General features: G+C 44.6%; 1 protein-coding gene across 3 annotated transcripts in view; it reads right to left on the bottom strand.

Moving 5' to 3' along the window:
* The window catches only part of COL27A1 (collagen type XXVII alpha 1 chain), a 256,136-nt gene that overhangs the window by 37,344 nt on the left and 196,672 nt on the right, over window positions 1–22,120 (bottom strand). For all 3 annotated transcript variants that reach the window (XM_077922728.1, XM_028714253.2, XM_077922727.1), the window contains exons 38-42: window positions 13,119–13,172; window positions 12,162–12,269; window positions 8,795–8,848; window positions 8,096–8,149; window positions 1,705–1,761 (exon numbers count right to left, since the gene is read on the bottom strand). In XM_077922728.1, coding sequence (XP_077778854.1) covers window positions 1,705–1,761; window positions 8,096–8,149; window positions 8,795–8,848; window positions 12,162–12,269; window positions 13,119–13,172 — 327 coding nt within the window. The remainder of the gene's footprint in view (window positions 1–1,704; window positions 1,762–8,095; window positions 8,150–8,794; window positions 8,849–12,161; window positions 12,270–13,118; window positions 13,173–22,120) is intronic.

Here is a 22,120-nt window from a genome sequence, read left to right as displayed (position 1 = left end):
TATTGGCTTCTATCCAATATTAGCCCTACTCAGAGAAGACTCAATCTAAACTGATAGAAATGTCTGCTAATGAGCCTGTTCCATGTCAAACTAACTTGGATGCAACCCATTGTTTGTTTATTGACTTATTTCATAAAATGTATACACTACTTGATTGTAAAAAACCCCTCAAAGCAGTTTACAAAAAGATAAGACAGTAAAATCAAGAAAAACAACCACACCTTAAAACATACAAAAGTTAAAATGCTAAAACGAATAAAAGCTCCTACAAACTTTCTAAACATATGGGTAGGCTTGTCTAAATAAGAATGTCTTCAGCAGATGCCGAAACGAACTCAGTGAAAGGGCATGCCCATATCCATAGGCAGGGAGTTCCAAGGTGTCAGTGCAGCCACACTAAACAATTTGAGTTCTTACGGATGTGTTGCGGGTATTATGTGGCACTTGGAAAAGTGCCAGTTCCATTGACTGAAGAGGGCATATGTGGGGTCGGGCGATCTCACAAGTAAACTGCTTAAGGGCTTTATATGCTAACAGTAGCACCTTGACCTTGGCTCTGTGGAGGATTTCCAATCAGTGCAGACCTCTGAGCACAGCTGCTATATGCTGACTCCTGAGAGCCAGTGTGGTGTAGTGGTTAAGAGTAGTGGACTTGTAATCTGGTGAACTGGGTTCGCGTCTCTGCTCCTCCACCTGCAGCTGTTGGGTGACCTTGGGCTAGTCACACTTCTTTGAAGTCTCTCAGCCCCACTCACCTCACAGAGTGTTTGTTGTGGGAGAGGAAGGGAAAGGAGATGGTTAGCCACTTTGAGACTCCTTCGGGTAGTGATAAAGCGGGATATCAAATCCAAACTCTTCTTCTTCTGACAGGGTCTCACTCCCGTCAGCAACCGTGCTACAACATTCTGCACTAACTGCAGTTTTCGGACCAAGTGTGAGGGAAGCCGCACATAGAGCACAGTGCAGTAATCCAGTCTTGAAGTACTGTGTCAAGGCTTTCCCAGTCCAGGAATGGCCGTAGCTATCAAACCAGCTGCAGTTGGTAAAAGGCACTACTAGCCACTGAGTTACCTGAGCCTTCAGTGACAGGGCTGGATGCAGAAGCACCCCCAAACTGCAAACCTGCTCCCTCAAGGGGGCATGCAATCCCATCCAGGGTAGGCAACTGACCAATTTCAACACAGGAACCACTAACCCACAGTGCCTCCATCTTGCCAGGATTCAAGCTCAGCTTGTTTATAACATTACAAATAAAGAAAAATTGGATGGAAATAGTGTGGGGGGAATATCTGTATTTTAAAATAAACAACAAAAATCCAGGGAGCAACAGTCCTTGTGCCCTCCAGCTTCCATGACTATGTGGAATACTGCTGGGTTACGTTGTCTGGACCTTGGATAGCTCAGTCGGTAGAGAATGAGTCTCTTAACCTCAGGGTCGTGGGTTTGAGCCCCATGTGGGGCAAAAGATTCCTGCACTGCAGGGGGCTGGACTAGATGGCCATCGTGGTCCCTTCCAACTCTAGAATTCTATGATTCTATGTGTCAAACTGAGACATGTGTGACCCCCCCAGTGCAGAATGTATGGCATCGCAGCACTCATGATCACCTCAGTTTGTTGGATGTGTAGACCCAGCTTAAGTCATAGGGTTTAGCTTGACTTTGAGGGGTGTCTCATATTATAGATGGGCAGTCTAGATTCCTTACCCTGTCTCCAGGTGGTCCAGGAGGCCCCTCCACCTTCCCATCATCACCTTGTTCACCCTGCAAGCAATAAGCACTAGTGTTAAAACAGACCATGGTTTACAATGCGAGTAGAAGTTGAGAGTTTGGGGACTGGAAAGGACTCTGGAGATCATCTAGTTCAACACACTCGTGTACACACACAACACACACACACGAGAGAGAGAGAGGGAGTGTGTATAGGAATCTTGCAACTGCAACATCCCTGGGAGACAGTCATCCAGCCTTTGCTTAAATACACCCAGTAAGGGAGAGACTACAGCTTCTTGAGACAGGCAGTTCAACTGTTGAACAGCTTAGGAAGTTCTAATTTTAGTAAGAACAAATAGTAACTAGCTATTATTAAATATCTGTATTCCTCTCTTCTACCAACAATTACAAGCAGTGTCTTACAAAAAAAGGGAACACCCCAACAATATATTAAGTATTAAAAACCACAATATTATGGCCACTAAAAGCTGCAGCTGAATTGCAAACAGCAGTGGAAGGAGAATTGCAAGCTAGCAGAACAGCAAAAGTCTGTTCGAATAAAAATGTTCTGTGTGGAAGACAACAGGAGGGCGCAAGATGAATCTTTGCAGGGGCGGTGGCATTCCAAACCCTCGGCACCACTACCAAAAAGTCCCCGTCTTAAATACTTGCTCACGCCTGATGACAGCAGAGAGACTGCCTCTGACATAGTTCTAAAAGGGAGCCATCCCTCTCTAGTTTAGATACACACCAAGAGCAAACCAAAGTAGGATTTTAAAGCTGCATAGTGAGAAGAAAACAACTCCCATTATGCCTGATCGCTAGCCATGCTAGCTTGGGTTAATGGAAGCTGAGAGTCCAAAAGCAAAACTGAACTACAACTCCTCCCATCCCTGGCCACTGGCAATGCTGGCTGAGACTATTGGGAGGTGGAGTCGAGAGGCCCAGTGCTTCTCTGCTCTCGCGCCTGTCAATCTGGGGACCTTTGGTGTCAGGTAGGCAAGCAGGGTCTCTGAGCCCACTCTCAGCCACAAAAGCTGAATGGAATGTTTTGTGTGCATATACGGGTGGGGTTTTAAATTGCTGTTAAAAGGTGGGCAGCCCCCTTGATGTGTGGTGGGGAGGGACAAACTGAAGATTACATTGGCATTGAAATAAAAAAACATTGCAATGTTTACATGCACACGTAATGGGACAAGGTGTGGGGGGGAGGGGGGGAGCATACCCTCCAACTTTCTCCAGTGAAAACAGGGATGTCTCATTCCATAATGATAATTTTACTATTTATACCCCGTATATTTTACTGGGTTGCCCCAGCCGCTTTGGATAGTTTCCAACATATATAAAAACATAATAAAAAATTAAACATTAAAAAAAAATCTCTATACAATATGGCCTTAAGACAGCTTGGGGGGTCATATAACTCCATATTCGCCAATATTTCTCCAATGAAAACAGGGACATCCTAAGGAAAAGGATCAAATCAGAAACAGGTACGGCTTCTCTAAATCAGGGATGTCCCTGGAAAATATGGACACTTGGAGGGTCTGTAGGAGGGACAGAACTGGCATCACTGCATAGAGAAACAAGAGAAACTGCATGCCCTCACCTGTTTTGAGTTACAGTGGTACCTCGGTTTAAGAACAGCCCTGTTTACGAACTATTCGGTATACGAACTCCGCAAAACCAGTAGTGTTCTGGTTAGCAAACTTTACCTTGGTCTACGAATGGAAGCTAAATGGTGGAAAGGCACCAGCGGCGGGAGGCCTCATTAGGGAAAGCGCACCTCAGTTTAAGAATGGTTTTGGTTTCAGAATGGACCTCTGGAACGGATTAAGTTTGTAAACCAAGGTACCACTGTACATATGTTTGCAAACAATGACAATAGACTCCAGTCACATAACTGAGGGAGGCAGTAGAAGTCTTTCTCTCTCTCCCTCCCCCCCCCCCCGTGTGTGTGTGTGTGCGCGCGCGTGCGTGCGCGCGTTACAGGGGAAGGGGAGGGAGAGGAGGGAGGAATCTATTTGCCTTAATTCATGGTAGGGTTTTATTTGGGTGTCTCATGGTTGAGCCTCCCAGTTCCCAACACCCTTTGTGCTAGATTCCTATTTGGCTAAAGCAAAACTTTAAAATAAAAAAGTTAAAGGAGTAAAACACAAACAAACAAACAAACAACCCCCCCGCCCCTGAAAATAGAAGTATGGCTACAAATGGAAAATGCAGGACCAAGGGGAGGCCTCCCTCACTCTTGGCTGCCTTCCCAGGGTGGGAAGTATCTGTTTGTAATTTTAAAAGATCTTCCAGCTGGAAAACCCCTAGCTCTCTGAGGCCACTTTGAGAAGTTGTAAATGTACTATACTCAATGGAGAAGGATAATTGACTGTGATGCACCATGGAAGTCCATGCCAACATTGTTAAGTTCATTTGGTCAATAATTGCTTTTGGGGACACCAGTTCTGTTGCATCATTAAAGATTCTACTCCCTTGGCAATATTAACTCACTAAGTGTCCCACCCACCCCCAACAGACCCAGTTTTCCATTTGTTCTGATCAGTGTTCGAAACTCCTATTGTTCTAGGTGCATTTTGTGACAGGGGGTTTCATTAGCGCAAGCCGTTTCTGAGCTCTGGCTGCAGTAGTGCGCCTAAGATTTCAGATTAAAACTGCAGAGTGGAATGAAAGGAAGACCTTTTTCTGCCTCCCCACTTCCAGCTACTCTCTGAAGATTGGAGAAGAGACCCTCTTAAAAATATTAGGGGGGTGGGCAGGGGGAGGACTAGACCATGTGAAAAATGAACATAACATTTTAGCTGCAGCTCATTCATTTTCAGCTTTCTTGTTATTAAAAAACGTGCCTAGACGTTCGGTTGTTGCACCCAGAACCTTGGTTTAATGTGCCATTTAGCTCCTAACTTTAATATCTCAGTTTCTAACACTGAAGGAAATTTATGAGTTCTAAAGCAACAGAATGATTGGCATGGATCAGTCTGTATGTGCAGACTCACAGGCTCTGTTCTTGCAGCTCACAACAATAACTACAACACTTGTCATTTATAAAGTGTCTGAGCTGCTCACTGGTTTTGATGATATCCATTTAACCAAGAATGTAAGAAGAGCCCTGCTGGATGAGGCCAAAGGCCCATCAAGTTCCGCATGTTCTCACAGAGGCCAACCAAATGCCTGTTGAAAGCCCACAATGAGGACTTGAATGCATGAACGCTCTTCCCACTTGTCATTCCCAGCAACTGACATGCAGAAGCATAATCCTTTGGACAGAGGAGGCAGGCAATAGCCCTTGAATCTAGCCATGGGTAGTCTCATACTCCATTTATTTGTCCAATCCTCTGCTAAAGACATCCGTATGGGACATCCAGTACCTCTTGTGGGTGCATTCCTCCCTAGGAAATACGATTTTGGGGGCACCAGAGTAGTGCAGCCGAGAAAGCACCTGGGTTCAAAATAATCCTCCCTCACCTATGTAAATTGACTGAGTGCTCTTGAGACAATCACTCTTTCCCAGCTTAACCTACCCTGGCAGGGTTGTTGGAAAAATAATTGTGGGGAATCTGAGATGTATGTAATGAACAAAAATGAAAAATGAATAAAAAATTTAAAAAGGAAAATAATTGTGGGGAGAACCACGACCCCCCCCCCTTATCCTGAGGATAAGATAAAAAAATAAAATGTATAACTCGAAAAACAGGTTAGGTCAGCAGGAGCGGACAAGCTGCCCACCTCAGTCCTCTGGAGATTTTCTCCGTATGTGTGCTAAATGTGTTGGGAGCAGGGAGCACTTGAATCCTACTGGCCCTGCTCCCTTGACATTATGCGAAGGAGTACCTGTGGGTTTACAGTCCTACAAGCACAGGTGCTCCATGCAAAAGGGACCCCTGATTGCACACAGGTTCCCTACATGCTTTATAGGAAAGGCCCCATGCAGAAGGCCCCACGTTCAGCACCCAACATCTCCAGGCAGGGCTAGCAGAGACACCCAGGTTCCAATCCTGGAGAGCCACTGCCATTTGGTGTAGAGACAATAGTGAACCAGATAGACCAATGGTGTAATTCAGTATAATGCTATTGGTGTAATTCAGTATAAGGCTATTCAGCAGATGTACACCATATATTTAGCGAATCTTGGAGGAGGTTTGAAAAAGGCCCCTCATTTACTTCTGACGAGGTTCTGAAATTAAATCTATTCTCTCTCTTCCCCTTCCTGGGAAGTGTTGCAAGTTATTACTATGAATACCAACAACTCAGGTGACCAGTTCTGTCTGGAGCAAAAAGACAAACCAAAAGGCAGTTGGTATTGTCCCCTTCCTGCCCCCTGACGCCGCCCCCAGTCCTGAATGGCAAGTCATTAAAAAACCGGAGTCACTAGCTTGAACTGGTTATCATTAAGCTGACTAAACAAAAGCCTTTGGCCTGGTTGTTGGGGAGGAGGAAAAAAAGAGGGAGCAGTGGAATAATGGCTGAGTCATGACAGCTGCAGGTGGGGGTGGTTAGTTGGCGGGGCGACATTTCTGAAGAACAGCATGTCATCCTCGGAAGAAACATGGAGCACAGGCTAGTAGAAAACAGACCCTTTGTGCAAGATTTATGCAGCACCCGAAGACAAGCCCCAGACAAGGCCTTCTCCAGAACAAGCTCCCCACTCCCTTTACAACCAGTAAAGTGCAAACGTCCAGACTTCAACCACAATGCTAAAATCATGAGATGTTTCCGTAAGAAAGGATGTTTCAAAGATGGCAAAAATTATAGATAGCAAATCTTAGCAGCTGCAGAACCAAGGCATCCCATTAGGCCTGGGCCTATCCATTTGGCCGGGAGGGGGGGGGAGGGACATGTCAGCCATGTCACACCCACCTGCCTTATAGTGAGGTGCAGGTGCAGCTGAGCCAAAAGGCACCACTGGGCAGCTAATTGATGGGTGCTGCCTGTAACACCCTGTGCAGGTGATCTGTTCAGGGGGCTTTGCAAGTGCCATCGTTACTGGTAAAGAGTTGTGCTTTACAGGCCCTGTCAGTCAGCTGTTTGGCAGGGCTTGCAAACCCCCTTTCAGCCCAGCCCAATTTTTATTCTGTCAATAATAAATATTAGGAGGAAGACAGGCAGAATATCATCTGTACATGTACTGTACACCCCCCATCCAAATTAGTACAGTGGTACCTCGGGTTAAGTACGTAATTCATTCTGGATCATAGAATCATAGAGTTGGAATAGACCACAAGGTCCATCGAGTCCAACCCCCTGCCAAGGTCCGTTTCTTAACCTGAAACTGTTCTTAACCTGAAGCACCACTTTAGCTAATGGGGCCTCCCGCTGCCGCCATGCCGCCAGAGCACGATTTCTATTCTCATCCTGAAGCAAAGTTCTTAACCCGAGGTATTATTTCTGTGTTAGCGGAGTCTGTAACTTGAAGCGTATATAACCTGAAGCGTATGTAACCCGAGGTAACACTGTATTACAAACTCGCCCTTGGAAGATAGGTGAGCTAAGCATCACAACCACAGTCTGAACTAATAATGTATGGATTGCACACAGATGGCAGTGCCTTAAAAAAATAAAAAATAACAATTTGAGATGTTTAACAGATGGTTAAGGATTGAGCTGTATGCAGCCTTGCTGAGTAGGATAATAGCAGATTGCATTTCACATCTTGGAATGAATGTCCCGAGTGGTGAATTAGTAAACTGCAGGTCATAATCACAAACAGTGTACAGAATTTTGGACTTAATGAAAACCCAATGCAGTTCATGTCCTCATCATATAAAGGCACCTTTGGATTTTGTGTGAAATAAAAGGTTCTGCTCCCATTTAGGAGAGCTAGTGATGTCTCTCTGGAAATTCCTTCTAGTCCTGCTAATGGATTAATTTATGCAAATCTCTCAGATCTTCATGATTTTGCTAATTTTATTCCCATGGAGAGCTTGTGACGTCTTAGACAGGGGTGTGCCTTTCCCCCAAATGCTGCTGAACTACAACTCCCATCACCACCCCTGACCATTGGCCATGCTGGCTAGGGCTCATGGGAGTTGGAGTTTGACAACATCTGATGACACCACACTCCAAATTCCTAATAACAGCTGCAAACACCTTTACATGGATGTTAAATAGTATTGGGGACAAGATGGTGCCCTACCATCAACTGTGAGGGGGTGTGTGAAGCACAGTCACCCAGTGTTACTTTCTGAAACTGACCCTGTGGGCAGAAGCAGAACCAAGCAGCACAGTGCCTCCAGGCCCTATCCCACAGAGGTGGTCCAGGAGAATATCATGGTCAAATAAGAGCACCAGGATCATACTCTCTCTGTCCCTCTCCTAATGAATATATCAAGGCAACCAACACTGATTTGGTCAAAAAACCATACCTAAAACCATTTACCTTTTCACCTTTGGGTCCAGGTGGCCCGATTGGGCCTGGTGCTCCTGTGTGCCCCTGCAAGAGAATGAAAAGGCATGTCTACATCAGGCATTGACCTTCCCTCTCCTCTAGCCTCCCTGCAGATACCTGTAAGGTGGTGGTGGGGTTTGGGGGGCTCTGGTGACAGAGAAATTGGGCACCTGCTCACACCCACCAAGAAAGAGAAAGGTTGGAAGCCCAACATTAAGAGAGGCTAATCTGGCACCACCATTGCATGGCTTTTGGTGCCAGGCGAAAACTTTCCTCTTTACCCAGGCCTTTGGCCATTAATTAATCTATGGCCTGTTAAATGGGGGAGGGGGGGGGTGATATTATGATTATGTTATTATTATGCTGTGTATTATTATTATTATTATTCATAAATTATCTTCCTAATGTTGTACACAGTCTTTGGATTAAAGGTGGTATATGAATGAAATAAATGAAAATAAATGAATACATTTTAAACTGTTTTTAATGTTGTGTTCTACATGGCTGTGACCCACCCTGAGACCTTATGGTGCAGGTGCAGGAAATAAAACAAGGCTTGATAATGACAGCAGCAATAACGATTATCTTGAAAACAACCCCTGGCTGCAGAAATAATTCACATCGTGAAATTTCACACTCTGGAGTCTGGCTGGGAAAAGGACACACAGACAGTCCAGAGTAATGGCTTACCTGATAGCCCTTTAAGCCAGGATGCCCTGGAGCCCCCATCCGACCTGGAGAACCCTGTGGGAACAAGGAAAGGTAACCTCTGCTCCTGCCCTGATTTTCCTGCTGGCCCAGTCACTCATCTGGTGTTTGCAATGGGCAAAGCTTTTCCTCCACGCCTGGGCACCTGTCCCTGGTTTCCTCTTATTCTCTCTTTACATTCTTTCATTGGGCGACTTCATCAGTCTCTGTGGCTTTCAGTGCTTGCTTTGTGATAAGGACTCACCCACCCTCCCAATCTCCAGCTCTATCTATTTGCCCCAAATCTTTCTCTGTTAAATATCTCCAAGTAACTTGTGTGAGAGAATGTATGGATCGGCTTTGGACTTCAACTCCCATCAACCCCAGCCCCAACATGGCAAATGGTCAGGGATAATGAGATTTGTGGTCTAGGGACATCTTGAGGTAGGCACCATATATAGAGAGAAAGAGAGCACTTAATCAAAAAGAAATACATTTCTAAGTTATTTATGTAAAATGGCATTAAATATTAAATATATTTAAACAGTAAAAAAAACCATACGGAAATTAAAAATAGCAAAAAACCAGTATAAAATAGAGGACAATAAAATTACCAGAATATAGCTAAAAGCAACAGTTTTAAAATAAAATAAAATACACAAACACAAACACAAAATTACACACACATGCAGAAGTATATACAGTGGTACATTGGTTTTCAAATGTAATCTGTTCTAGAAGACCGTTTGAGTTCCGAAACATTCAAAAACCAAAAATTCAAAACGGAAGCCTCAGTACAGAAAACTCAATACGGAAGCTGCGTGGCATGTTCGACTTCCAAGGCTTGTTCGAAAACCGAAGCATTTACTTCCGGGTTTACGGAGTTCGAAAACCGAGGTACCACTGTATGCACGTGCTCACACAGTGGCTTAAGTTACAATAAAAGTATTTAAACACACCCATCAAATGTAGCTGCAGTAGAAAACTAAAATCTTCTAAAAGCAAACAGAATCACCAGCAAAGGCAGCACAAAATGCAGCATATGAAAAAAATACCATTAGAGAGTTTAAAGCATTCCTATTTTTGAGCCTCGTCATCTTAAACACCATGACCTGGATTCAGTGTTCTCTGACTGCCAGTGCAAGGGTTGTAGCACCCGTGTAAGGGTGAGAATAATGGTTGTGCAAGACGAAATTCAGTTCTATCAGCAGGAACCACTGAGGCTACAGTGACCTGTTGTGCAACCAGCCATGAGAACCATACTGCCTTCCTGCACCTACTCTTGAACAAGGGTGTACTAGTTACTGTAATGCATCACATGTGGCGCTGCCTCTGAAGACAGTTTGGAAACCTCAGCTGGTGCAGAATTCAGCGGCCAGGCTGCTCACCGGAGGGAAACGGTTTGAGTATGTTAATGACAATCCTGATTAGACAAAGCTGGTTGACTGATCAAACCCAAAGAGTACTCATTAATGGTTCCTTGTCATCCTGGAAATAAGTGACAAGTGGGGTGCTGCAGGATTCTGTCTTGGGTCCATTGTTATTCAGCGTCTTTATAAACAACTTGGATGAAGGAATTGAGGAGATGCTCATCCAATTTGCAGATGACACTAACAGATTGGAGAACTGGGCCCAAGCTAACAAAATGGATTTCAGTAGGGACAAATGTAAGGTTCTGCACTGAGGTAGGAAGAACCAGATGCACAAATGTAATATGGGGGACACCTGCCTTACCAGCAGGACATGTGAAAATGATCTAGGTGTCTTGGTGGACCACAAGCTTAACATGAGTCAACAGTGTGATGCAGCAGCGAAAAAAGCTAATGCTATTCCACACTGCATCAACAGAAGTATTGTGTCCAGATCAAGGGAAGTTATAGTACCACTCTATTCTGCCTTGGTCAGACCACTCCAAGAGTACTGTGTCCAGTTCTGGGCACCACAATTTAAGAAGGATGTTGACAAATTGGAACGTGTGCAGAGGAGGGCAACCAAGATGATCAAAGGCCTGGAAACTAAGTCTTATGAGGAGTGCTTGAAGGAGCATGGAAGATGGAGAATGCTTGTTTTCTCCTGCTCTGCAAGGTAGGACTCAAGAAAGGAGATTCTAACGAAACATCAGGAAAAACTTTCTGACAGTAAGAGCTGTTTGGCAGTGGAACAGACTCCTGTTAGGTGGTGAGCTCTCCTTCCTTGGAGGTTTTTAAGCAGAGGTTGGATGTCTGTCTGTCATGGATGCTTTAGCTGAGATTCCTCCACTGCAAAGGTTGGACTAGATGACTATTGATTCCCTTCCAGCTCTAAGATTCTATGATTCTATAACTAGGCCTTAGGCTGATTAAACAATATATGGCATTTTAGACTGTGGGGAGGGATTATCGTTTTGTTTGTTACTATGTTATGTAGATTTGTGTTTTTTATAATGTAAGCAGCCCTGTGATCCTTGGATGAATGGCAGTATAGAAATAATAATAACAATAATAAATTAAAAAACTAAGCACTATGTCATATTTCTCCCATTATGTAGGCTGAAGTCCTACTTCCTTTTCTTAGTAACCCTCTGCTGCCATTGACAATGACACTAGGATGAAAACATGAAGCTGCCTTATCCCATGTAGCTCAGTTTGGGATTCACTGACTGGAATTTGTCAAAGTAGTCAACATGGTGCCCTTTTTGGACTACAAGTCCCGTCAGCCTCAGCTAGCACGGTGAAAGACCATGGATAATGGTTGTAGTCCAGCGATATCTGGAGTCCACTACATTGCGACCCCTGCTCTAAGATTTTAAAATGGGGTCTTCTCGGCCCCACCTAAAGGGGAAGGTTCTGAACCTGGAATCTTTCGCATACAATGCATGCGCTCTAGAAACTGATCCTAAACTTATTCCCTTACATTTAGTCTGAAAGGTCCAAGAAAAAGGAGCTCAGGAGAAGGTTCGGGGCCCTGATTCATAGGCTAAAGTCAGGAAACCAATGGGAGAGCCAAGTGGGCCAAGGGTGGAGGAAACAGCAGAAGATGTCAAGCCAAGCAGAAAAATAGCCTCTCAGCCTGGGATTTTACCCCTTTCCCCACTAACCCTAAAAAGAAGGCTGAAACCCTGAAAGGGTTCATTAACCATGAATCTCAAAGTCTGATATTGCCTCAAAACCTCACTCACCCAGCATTTTGTGCTATTTTGTGCCATTAAATCTAGAGTTTTGTGTATCATCATGGAAGCGACGCTTGTTGTACTTCCCTCTTCTGCACAGCTCTTAGAGGCCTTTGGCATCCGTCCACATGCATTCCCATTTTACACTCCCATTTTTGCCCCCCTGATGTGGTAGGGAAAACTGCCACAGGATTACATGTAATGAGCCAACACTGTTCTCACCATCGCTCCCAGGGTTCCTCTGGATCCTTTGGGACCTTGAGTCCCCCTCAAACCCATCTTCCCTGGTGGGCCAGTCTCTCCAAGTTGCCCCTGGTGACCTTTGCTGCCCTAAAGAAAGTGTAAGTGTCAATGATGGGAAACAAAAGACCTAATGCTCATGGTCTGGGCTGTACCACTCTGAACCACAGAGGGGGCTCAAAAATCTGAGTTCTCTGCCAGACAAACAAAACACAGAATATTTCCACAAAACAAAAACAAAGAAAAGGGAGGGGGGAGCCTAGCATGTCAAGAAGGCTGGCCAAGAATTACTACCATACTCGTTTTAGGAATATAGGAAAGTGAGTTATCCTAAATCATCTGGATTAGGAATGAGGTGAGCCTGTGACCACCCAGATGCTGCTGGACTCTAACTCTCAGCAGCCCCAGCCAGAATGGGCAATGGTCAGTGATGATGAACAGCAGTTCAACATCAGCTGGAGGGCTAGCAGTCTCCCATTCTTGATCTAGGTCAATATGGTCTACACTTACTGGCAGCAGCTGTCCAGGGTCTGAGGCAGGAGTCATTCTTAGCCCTACTTGACAATGACAGTGACTGAAACTGGGACCTTTCTGCATGCAGACCAGATGCTCTGCCACTGAGCTGCGTCTCTTTTCTATTTTGGGGGAGACGAGGTTTGCCATCTCAGCGAGAACTATGCCAAAATGTAAGCAGGAATGGGAGATCAGAAACATCACAGGAACTGTGATGTTGAGTCATGCTGAGTCAGACCATTTGTCCATCCACCTCAGTATTGTCCACACTGACTAGCAGGGGTTGTCTAGGGTTTCACGCAGGGAGATTTTCCTAGCCCTACCTGGAGATACTGGGGATTGAGCCTGGGACCTTCTGCTCTATCATTGAGCTATGGGCGTTTCATAGAGCATCAACGGGAGCAGGAAGAACAGAGGCAACCATACCTTTAGTCCGGTTTTCCCCTTCTCCCCTTGTTGGCCTGGTTTTCCTTCTGGTCCCTGAGGGGAGAAGGGAGAGAAAGAGAGACCACCCCTTCATTATTCAACACCTTCCAAAGGAGATCAGAATATTAGCAGATAGACTTTTTCACACTGGCGCCCTATCCACACAACTCCCTTCTATTCTTTCTAAGAAGACAAAAAACACCTGCTGCCAGATTATACCAAGTGTTCCCATAGTGACCAATCAGATGGCTGTGCCATGCCCACAAACAGGACATGAGTTCAGCAGCAACTCTACCCACTTGTGATTCCCGGAATGAGCTCTTCACACTTCTTTTGCTTTACACCTTTCTTGTAGGTTCCTTTTATGAAATCGCTAATTTATCTTAGGTGTGTCCAACCACGCTGCTGCTGTTCCTTCAAATGTGATTTCCTTATTTAACAACCTCATTTGGGTGGTTATTTGCATTTTCAAATGATTATGAAAGGGTTGGTTGGTTGCAAGATGCCTCAAAAGTCTGGAGGCAGAAAGGTGAGATATTTGGGGTTGAATCCAAGTAAGTCCCACACACAGTGAACCCACTGAAATTCATGCACCTAAGTCAGTCAGGTCCAACTGATTTCAATGACTCTACTGTTAGTAGCACTAGCCTGGGATGCAATGCTAATGTTTTCACCTACTGAATTACAGTTGTATCCAAGGCTATACCATTCCCAGCTATTAGGCTCTTAGGCTGCACAAGGAGAGGTGAAATTCCTTTTTCGACACAAGGTGCAAGAGCCTTGTCCACTTTTGCATCTGGTCACCCTGCTGTGAAACTGCATTTTTGTTCACTCATATATTTTTTGTAGAGTCCAATGACATCACCAAATCCAGTTTTTTATGTTGTCTTCCCATAGTTTGCAACAGTTTTTTTAAAAAAAACATTATTGATATTGAAATTTTTACAGTTGATTAGAATAAATTATAAAGAAGAAAATAGAGACAGTGAAATGGGGGAGGAAGAGGAAGAAAAAATCACTAATCATCACAACAGCACTAATGAAGTGTCATTAAAATGTGATTAGAATTACAAAAATATACAATGTATACATACATAGATTGACTTATTGTACGCCGTGTGTATATATCGATTCACGAGTCACTACGGTTTTGATAAACACTTTCCAAATATCATTAAATCTGTCCATAGATAATCTGAAGGTGATCTGCTCATAGGTTGCAAGAGTTGTTATGGTGTCTGTCCATTGATCAAAGGAAGCCATATTTCTTTCCAATGTATCAATATTAATCTTTTAGTAGATGTAAGGTCCTGGAGAATCCATTTATGTTGATCATTTGTTAAGTCCCATGTACAGTGGTACCTCGGGTTAAGAACTTAATTCATTCTGGAGGTCCATTCTTAACCTGAAACAGTTCTTAACCTGAGGTACCACTTTAGCTAATGGGGCCTCCCGCTGCCGCCACTGCACGATTTCTATTCTTATCCTGAAGCAAAGTTCTTAACCTGAGGTACTATTTCTGGGTTAGCGGAGTCTGTAACCTGAAGCGTATGTAACCCGAGGTACCACTGCATTAGGAATATTGTTTTAAGATGATGTTATCTCCTGAAATTTGTAACTCTTTTCCCACAACAGTTTTTATACATCGTAGTATTTTTTTCAAAAATTTTTGCTAACATTGAGCACTGTATAAGCATATGTTTCTACAATGCATTGTCCTTATTGCATCTCCAACAGCATGATGTTCTTGATAAACCATGTTTATGCAATTGTGATGGAGTCCAATACTTTTTTGTTGTATGAGTCGTAGTTTATAATCTAGCGACACACTGGAAATAGAGGCTAGTATATTTTCTCATTAAATCTTTATTCCATTCATTTCTCAATGTGTGTACATCCAATTGATTAATAGACATTAAATATCTATAAAAAGTAACAGCTGGGGTTTTATAGTCTCTAAGGATTCAATCAGATGTTCAAATATCTCCAGCATCTTAGATGCTGTAAAAGCTACTGGTCCAAATAAAGATGCTAGCATAAACTGTAATTGTAGACATTGCCATTGTGACATTCCCGTTAAGTGATACCTTTCTTTTAAGGTAACGTAAATTATTTATTTATTTTTTAAAGGTCATTCTCATCTATTAATTGATCTAAAGATAATATACCCACATCCATCCAATTTTTCCACAATACCGCCCGCCCCAATTTTTATAGTTGGATTTCCCCATAGGGTCAGTTTATTGTGGGAAAAATTATCAAATTTGTTTTTACTAGCCACCATATTCCATATTTTCCTGACTGATTTAATTGTTTCAGGAGGATTTTGAATTGATTTATCTTGATCTCAATGTATTCCGTTCAAGTTGTGGAGTTTTATATTCAAGGCATGCTCAAATGGGGGAAATTATTGTTGGATGCATGTAGTCTGGAAAAATTGAGATTTTATTTTTCTCCCAGATTAATGATGTGGTCACTGACTATTCATGTGCTGTTTTTAAAATAATATCTCTTAACTCAATGTGAATAAATTTAATTATAACCAAATCTGAAGGATCTATAGTTTTTCCTTTGGCAATTTGGAATTCTGGGGGCATGATTTATTTCCAATGGAATATTTGCTCTCAGCTTTAGCAATTTTCTGAGGAAATTCTCCATGACCTCTACCGGATTGTCTTGGGTTGGAATATTGCCAATGCCATCTATATGCGGGTTGCATCTAAGAGATTAACTTTTTAGAAATGTTACTCTGTTGTCCAGAATTTTGTAATTGGCTTCTGCCCAGGCTTCTTGTAAAGTTAAGTACTTTTCACAGGACTCCACTCAACTGCAAATCTGTTAAATCTGAGATTTCGGTTTTGAAAGTGGCTATCTCACACTTAATATCATTTTTTAAAAATCTAAGGCTGTAATTTTAAGACCCACCTCAGTTTGTTTATCTTGCATCTTTTTGAGACACTTGGGCTGTGCCACAATTTCCTTAAGCGTATCGTCAATAAAACTATTTGCTGCCATCTCTCTCTCTCTTGCTGCTAATTTAATGTGTGTCAAAGGATGGGATGATGCAGGTATGAAATAAGGAGATTCTTAATTGATTGCAAATCGTCTTTGAAGTCCAGACAAGTCAATGGTTAAACCAGTTATGAGCAAATAAGAGAGTGTATTACAGCGCCATATTGCTAGCTAGTTCTGTAACCTTTTTTTTCTTTTACAGCAGAAGGCAATTGCAGCACCAGTCTGTCCAGCATGAACAGACTAACCACTGCTGTAGCTTTTAAGGGCTACTGTGCATTTAGTTAAAAATTTCCTCCTTGCAGCTTCTGCTCCTTTTTATTACTTCCTGTTCAGAGCTAATCAGTGATGATTTTTTTCGTAATAGTCATCTTCTGTTCCACTGAGAAGTGGGGACTTCAATAAGTGGCGTCCTTGCTTTACTTATTTTTCTTATTTTCCTGGAAGACCTGCTCCCTGCCTTGCTGGCCTTTCCACCTGGCCTGGGGAGGGGGGCAGGGCCTGACTGACTCCAGCTACAAAAGCAGAGGCTGCTAAAGGGGCCAGAGACCATTCTGGATGTCCCTTAGTGCAAAACCAGGTCTTTGAGCCTGAGCTTCCATAGCCTCCACCTACCATGAACCACCACTGACAGGATTGGCAACAACAGCAGCAGACATATTCTGTGCTTATGAAAATATTTTATTCTCTTGTTAATTATGCTGTTTTAAATATGCATTTTATATTTGGTTTCCTTTAGTCATTTTTTTCTTTTGAAACATTTAAGATCTTTTTTGTTAACTTTGCTGTGTTAAATGTGCATTCTGTAGTTGACCTTCTTTGTAGTGTTTTATTTTGAAATCTTTAAGATAAAATTTTAGTTTCCTACTAATTACGTTGCTTTGAATGTATACTTTATATTAGACTTTCTTCAGTAATGTTTTATTCCAGATTTTTTATTTGATATTTTAATGCATTGTAAACCACTTAAAAATATAAAGCAGTACAGAAATGCCAGAGTGAGCAGAGAAGGAATGACCACTGGGAGGAGCACAGAGAGAAGAAGCCCCTGCACCTGCAGCAGCACAACCTGACACCTTCATCTGCCCCAGTTGCAACAAAACATGTCTCTCCTGTATCAGTCTTTACAGCCACAGCAGGCATTGTAACCGTCCAACAGTTTGACTTTACCCCCAAAGACGCACTCCTCCATTGTCCCCCGAGATAGACAAATGCCAACCAACCAATGGTAATCCATGCCCCAAAAGCACCCAGGCTGGATTACTGCAGTGCTGGAGTCCTCAATGTGGTGCCTACAGGTACCAAAGGACCCACAGAGATCTACTAGGGTGCCCATGAGGTTCTCTAATCCCCTTTGCACCAGATTATAATTTATAAAGGCTCTGTGAGTTTTTCTTCACTACCTCAAGCAGTGCTCACACTATCAGTGGCTACTAGCTACAATGGCTATGTACTCCTTCAAGTATCGGAGGAAATATGCCTCTAAATACCAGGTGGTGGGAATCACAAGAGGAGACTGCCCTCTTGCACTCAGGTTCTGCTTGCGGGCCTCTCAGAGACACCTGGTTGGCCACTGTGAGGACAGGATGTTGGACTACAGCGGTACCTCGGGTTACAGACGCTTCAAGGTTACAGACGCTTCAGGTTACAGACTCCACTAACCCAGAAATAGTACCTCGGGTTAAGAACTTTCCTTCAGGATGAGAACAGAAATCGCGTGGCGGCAGCGGGAGGCCCCATTAGCTAAATTGGTATCTCAGGTTAAGAACAGTTTCCAGTTAAGAACGGACCTCCAGAACGAATTAAGTTCTTAACCTGAGGTACCACTGTAGATGGGCCTTCAGGCAGACCCTGTAGGGCTCTTGTTTTAATACTCTATATTAAGAAAGGGACGCGGGTGGCGCTGTGGGTAAAACCTCAGCGCCTAGGACTTGCCGATCGCATGGTCGGCGGTTCGAATCCCCGCAGCGGGGTGCGCTCCCACTGCTCGGTCCCAGCGCCTGCCAACCTAGCAGTTCGAAAGCACCCCCAGGTGCAAGTAGATAAATAGGGACCGCTTACTGGCGGGAAGGTAAACGGTGTTTCCGTGTGCTGCTCTGGCTTGCCAGAGCAGCGATGTCACGCTGGCCACGTGACCCGGAAGTGTCTGTGGACAGCGCTGGCCCCCGGCCTCTTGAGTGAGATGGGCGCACAACCCTAGGGTCTGGCAAGACTGGCCCGTACGGGCAGGGGTACCTTTACCTTTATATTAAGAAAAAAAGATGGCGATTGCAAACATATATTTATTGGCTTGCTGATCTTGCATAATTAATTGCATATTGCAGAATCCAGCTTTTACAATACTTCGGAATATGCTGGGATACAAAAATTCAGGATACAAATCCCCAGCTAGGAAAAACCCCCAGACAGGAGCTGTCCTTGTAACCTTGTCTATATGACTCTGTGTTGCAGCTGGTTCACATAAACAAATATGACATAGGAGAGAGAGAGACTCCAGCACTCTGCCATTTCCTACTGTTCTGCAGGTTCTTATACGAGATCTTCCCATTAATAAACATTCACACAGAGAAACAGACTGAAAGGATTCAGGAAATTAGTGGGATTATCAGAGGCAGCCACTTCAAGACATCAATGTTTCAGACTTATCAGAACCACATTTCATAGGCACTCTTCCCCCATCCTGACTAAGCAGTAGGATTTTTATGCAGGGGCTGGGGGAGAGAAGAGACAGTAGCTGAAGGCACGGAAGGGCCATTTGTGTCTGATGGTGAGGGATAAGGCAGAAAATTTATTCTGTTTGCGTTTAAAAGCAAACTGACCTAATTCGCACTTCCTGAAACAATATGGGAACCAAAATAGTGAACATCATTCGAAATTTGCCCTAATGACTGTGCAGCCCTCCAGCTTGCTGGAGAATCAGTCAATGTGGTGTAAGACTTTGTGTTTCAGTGAAGGGCCAGCTGAGCCTCTTTTTCTCTCTGCCCCCATTGCCTTATTTTTTGATGCCACATCCATTATAAAAATGTGCCTCCATTATCAGAAGCTGGTGGCAGCTGTGTGAGGCTGCCCAGTGAAGTGAACGAACCACTGGAATGCTCTTGCCAGCCCTCTTCATGAAGAACCTTCCATACGGACAGTTACTGACTGACCTTTGGATTTTCAGAGCAGGAAGGAGTACACTGAATCTGAAAAGGGATATTGTAAAGCTGGGGAAGGCACATGGGCAACCAAAACAAGAAGACTTGGAGCATATCCCCTGTGTCAGAAAGCTTGTGCTTTTATAGCTTAGGAGGAAAGTGGTTAATTATGCATGGTTCAGGAAAAATGGGTAGTCCTCCTCCCTCTTGGGACCGGGCCCTGAGTGCTGTATTTGCAGGGACCGGGCCCCGAGTGCTGTGAGTATTTGCAGGGACCGGGCCCCGAGTGCTGTGAGTATTTGCAGGGACCGGGCCCTGAGTGCTGTGAGTATTTGCAGGGACCAGGCCCTGAGTGCTGTGAGTATTTGCAGGGACCAGGCCCCGAGTGCTGTGAGTATTTGCAGGGACGGGCCCCCGCTTGCTGTGAGTATTTGCAGGGACGGGGCCCCGCGTGCTGTGAGTATTTGCAGGCACCGGGCCCCGCGTGCTGTATTTGCAGGGACGGGGCCCCGCGTGCTGTGAGTATTTGCAGGGACCAGGCCCCGCGTGCTGTGAGTATTTGCAGGGACCGGGCCCTGAGTGCTGTGAGTATTTGCAGGGACCAGGCCCTGAGTGCTGTGAGTATTTGCAGGGACCGGGCCCAGAGTGCTGTGAGTATTTGCAGGGACCGGGCCCTGAGTGCTGTGAGTATTTACAGGGACCAGGCCCTGAGTGCTGTGAGTATTTGCAGGGACCGGGCCCTGAGTGCTGTGAGTATTTGCAGGGACCAGGCCCTGAGTGCTGTGAGTATTTGCAGGGACGGGCCCCCGCTTGCTGTGAGTATTTGCAGGGACGGGCCCCCGTGTGCTGTGAGTATTTGCAGGGACCGGGCCCCGCGTGCTGTGAGTATTTGCAGGGACGGGCCCCCGCGTGCTGTGAGTATTTGCAGGGACGGGGCCCCACGTGCTGTGAGTATTTGCAAGGACCAGGCCCCAAGTGCTTTGTCTTCCTGATATTAAGGTGCAAGTTGTTCCCTAGGCACCATGTAAATATTTTTTGGACCTCCCCTTTATACGCTGATTCGTCTCCACCTGTTATTAAACCCATTATGGTGGTGTCATCTGCAAACTTAATAATTGCAGTAGACGGGTATGTATGCAGTATGTATACAATGAATACAGGTAGGGACTTACCACACATCCCTGTGGTGTGCCAGTGCTGATTTTTAAGGAATTAGGTATATATGATGGTGACAATGATAGTATGGTACAATATGTCAGATGAGATCATGGCTGCTAACAGAAGAACTAGCACAAGTGGTGGAATGCCTGTCATTTAAAGCTGCTGTTTTTGAAACACACAGAAGTAATCTGAAGAGGAAGAGCTGAGCTCCCTGCTCAGTAAAAACAAAACAGGAGCTTTCTTGTTTTTCCTAAGAACACTGTTTCACTACTGAGGAGCTTTGCGATTTCTTTCCTGGAACTGCAAGACGTCTGTTCTTTCAACATTCAGACCCTGCAGAAAGGGCAGCCTATTATGAAAAGCCACAGTGCTCGGCAACAGACAGCAATTGAAAACCCATCAGCCGGGCTTCTGCCAGTTGGCCCAGCTCCTTCTGTGGCTTCTGGCTCATCGGTTGTACGATGAAGGAGGAAAGCGAAATGCTTGGTCCCTCGCAGAAGAGGTAGAGGATGTTTCACAGAGCAACAGCTACTGGATGGCATGGGTTGCAATTAGCTCCTGGCTCACCCGCCAGCAGCTGGAAAGGTGCATATAATGGAACCTTTGGTTCATGTTAACCGCAGGGGGATGACTGAATGGGCAGCAACATTTTTGACAGTGTGCTATATGCTTGCAGTTAGGATGCAGAAGGAAGTACTTTTGAACAGGAGTGTGTGTGGAATGGACTCGGTCCCCCCATTTCTCCCTGGTGAACACTAGGTAAAGGTAAAGGTACCCCTGCCCGTACGGGCCAGTCTTGACAGACTCTGGGGTTGTGCGCCCATCTCACTTAAGAGGCCAGGGGCCAGCGCTGTCCGGAGACACTTCCGGGTCACGTGGCCAGCGTGACAAAGCTGCATCTGGCGAGCCAGCGCAGCACACGGAAACGCCGTTTACCTTCCCGCTAGTAAGCGGTCCCTATTTATCTACTTGCACCGGGGGTGCTTTCGAACTGCTAGGTTGGCAGGCGCTGGGACCGAGCAACGGGAGCGCACCCTGCTGCGGGGATTCGAACCGCCGACCTTTCGATCGGCAAGCCCTAGGCGCTGAGGCTTTTACCCACAGCGCCACCCGTGTCCCCTGGTGAACACTAAAGAAGGGCAAATCTGATGACTTTGGTTTTTGTCACATTTTGCTGGTTTCCAGTCTTAAAAGTTCAGCTCACATATCCACACCAGTTTGTGATTTTTTTTAAGAAATCATGAAAATTCACCAGCCTTTTACTGCAAATTTCTGCCAATGTACACTAATTTTTGTATGCGATTTTCCATAATGCAATGCATTTATTTGTGTTATTTGCACTAATACGTATATGCATTTTATGTACACTTTACTTTAGTATATGAATTTGTGTGCACTTTGCGTGGCCTTGCAAAATTCAGAGGGCAAATTTAAAAGGATAGCTGTGCTTTGATTCATGTTTTGTTTTGTTTTGGAAAGTGCAAATTAGGTCAGTTTGAATCAAATTCCCCACCCCACACCCCCAGCCAAGCACAGATGTAAAGCCTGTGAGTTGCAGCCAACTACATTCTACTCAGAGGATACCCATTGTATTTAATATACCTATGTTTGCCATGTCCCTCATTTCCAATGGTTCCACTCTGAGTGGGACTAAGGATCAGCACATGTGTCAAATCCCAATTGTCTCTTCCT

The sequence above is a fragment of the Podarcis muralis genome, chromosome Z (genome assembly GCF_964188315.1).
Source record: "Podarcis muralis chromosome Z, rPodMur119.hap1.1, whole genome shotgun sequence".
NCBI lineage: Eukaryota > Metazoa > Chordata > Lepidosauria > Squamata > Lacertidae > Podarcis > Podarcis muralis.
The sequence above is the reverse complement of the archived record's forward strand: the minus strand, read 5'-3'. Positions and strand labels throughout refer to the sequence as shown.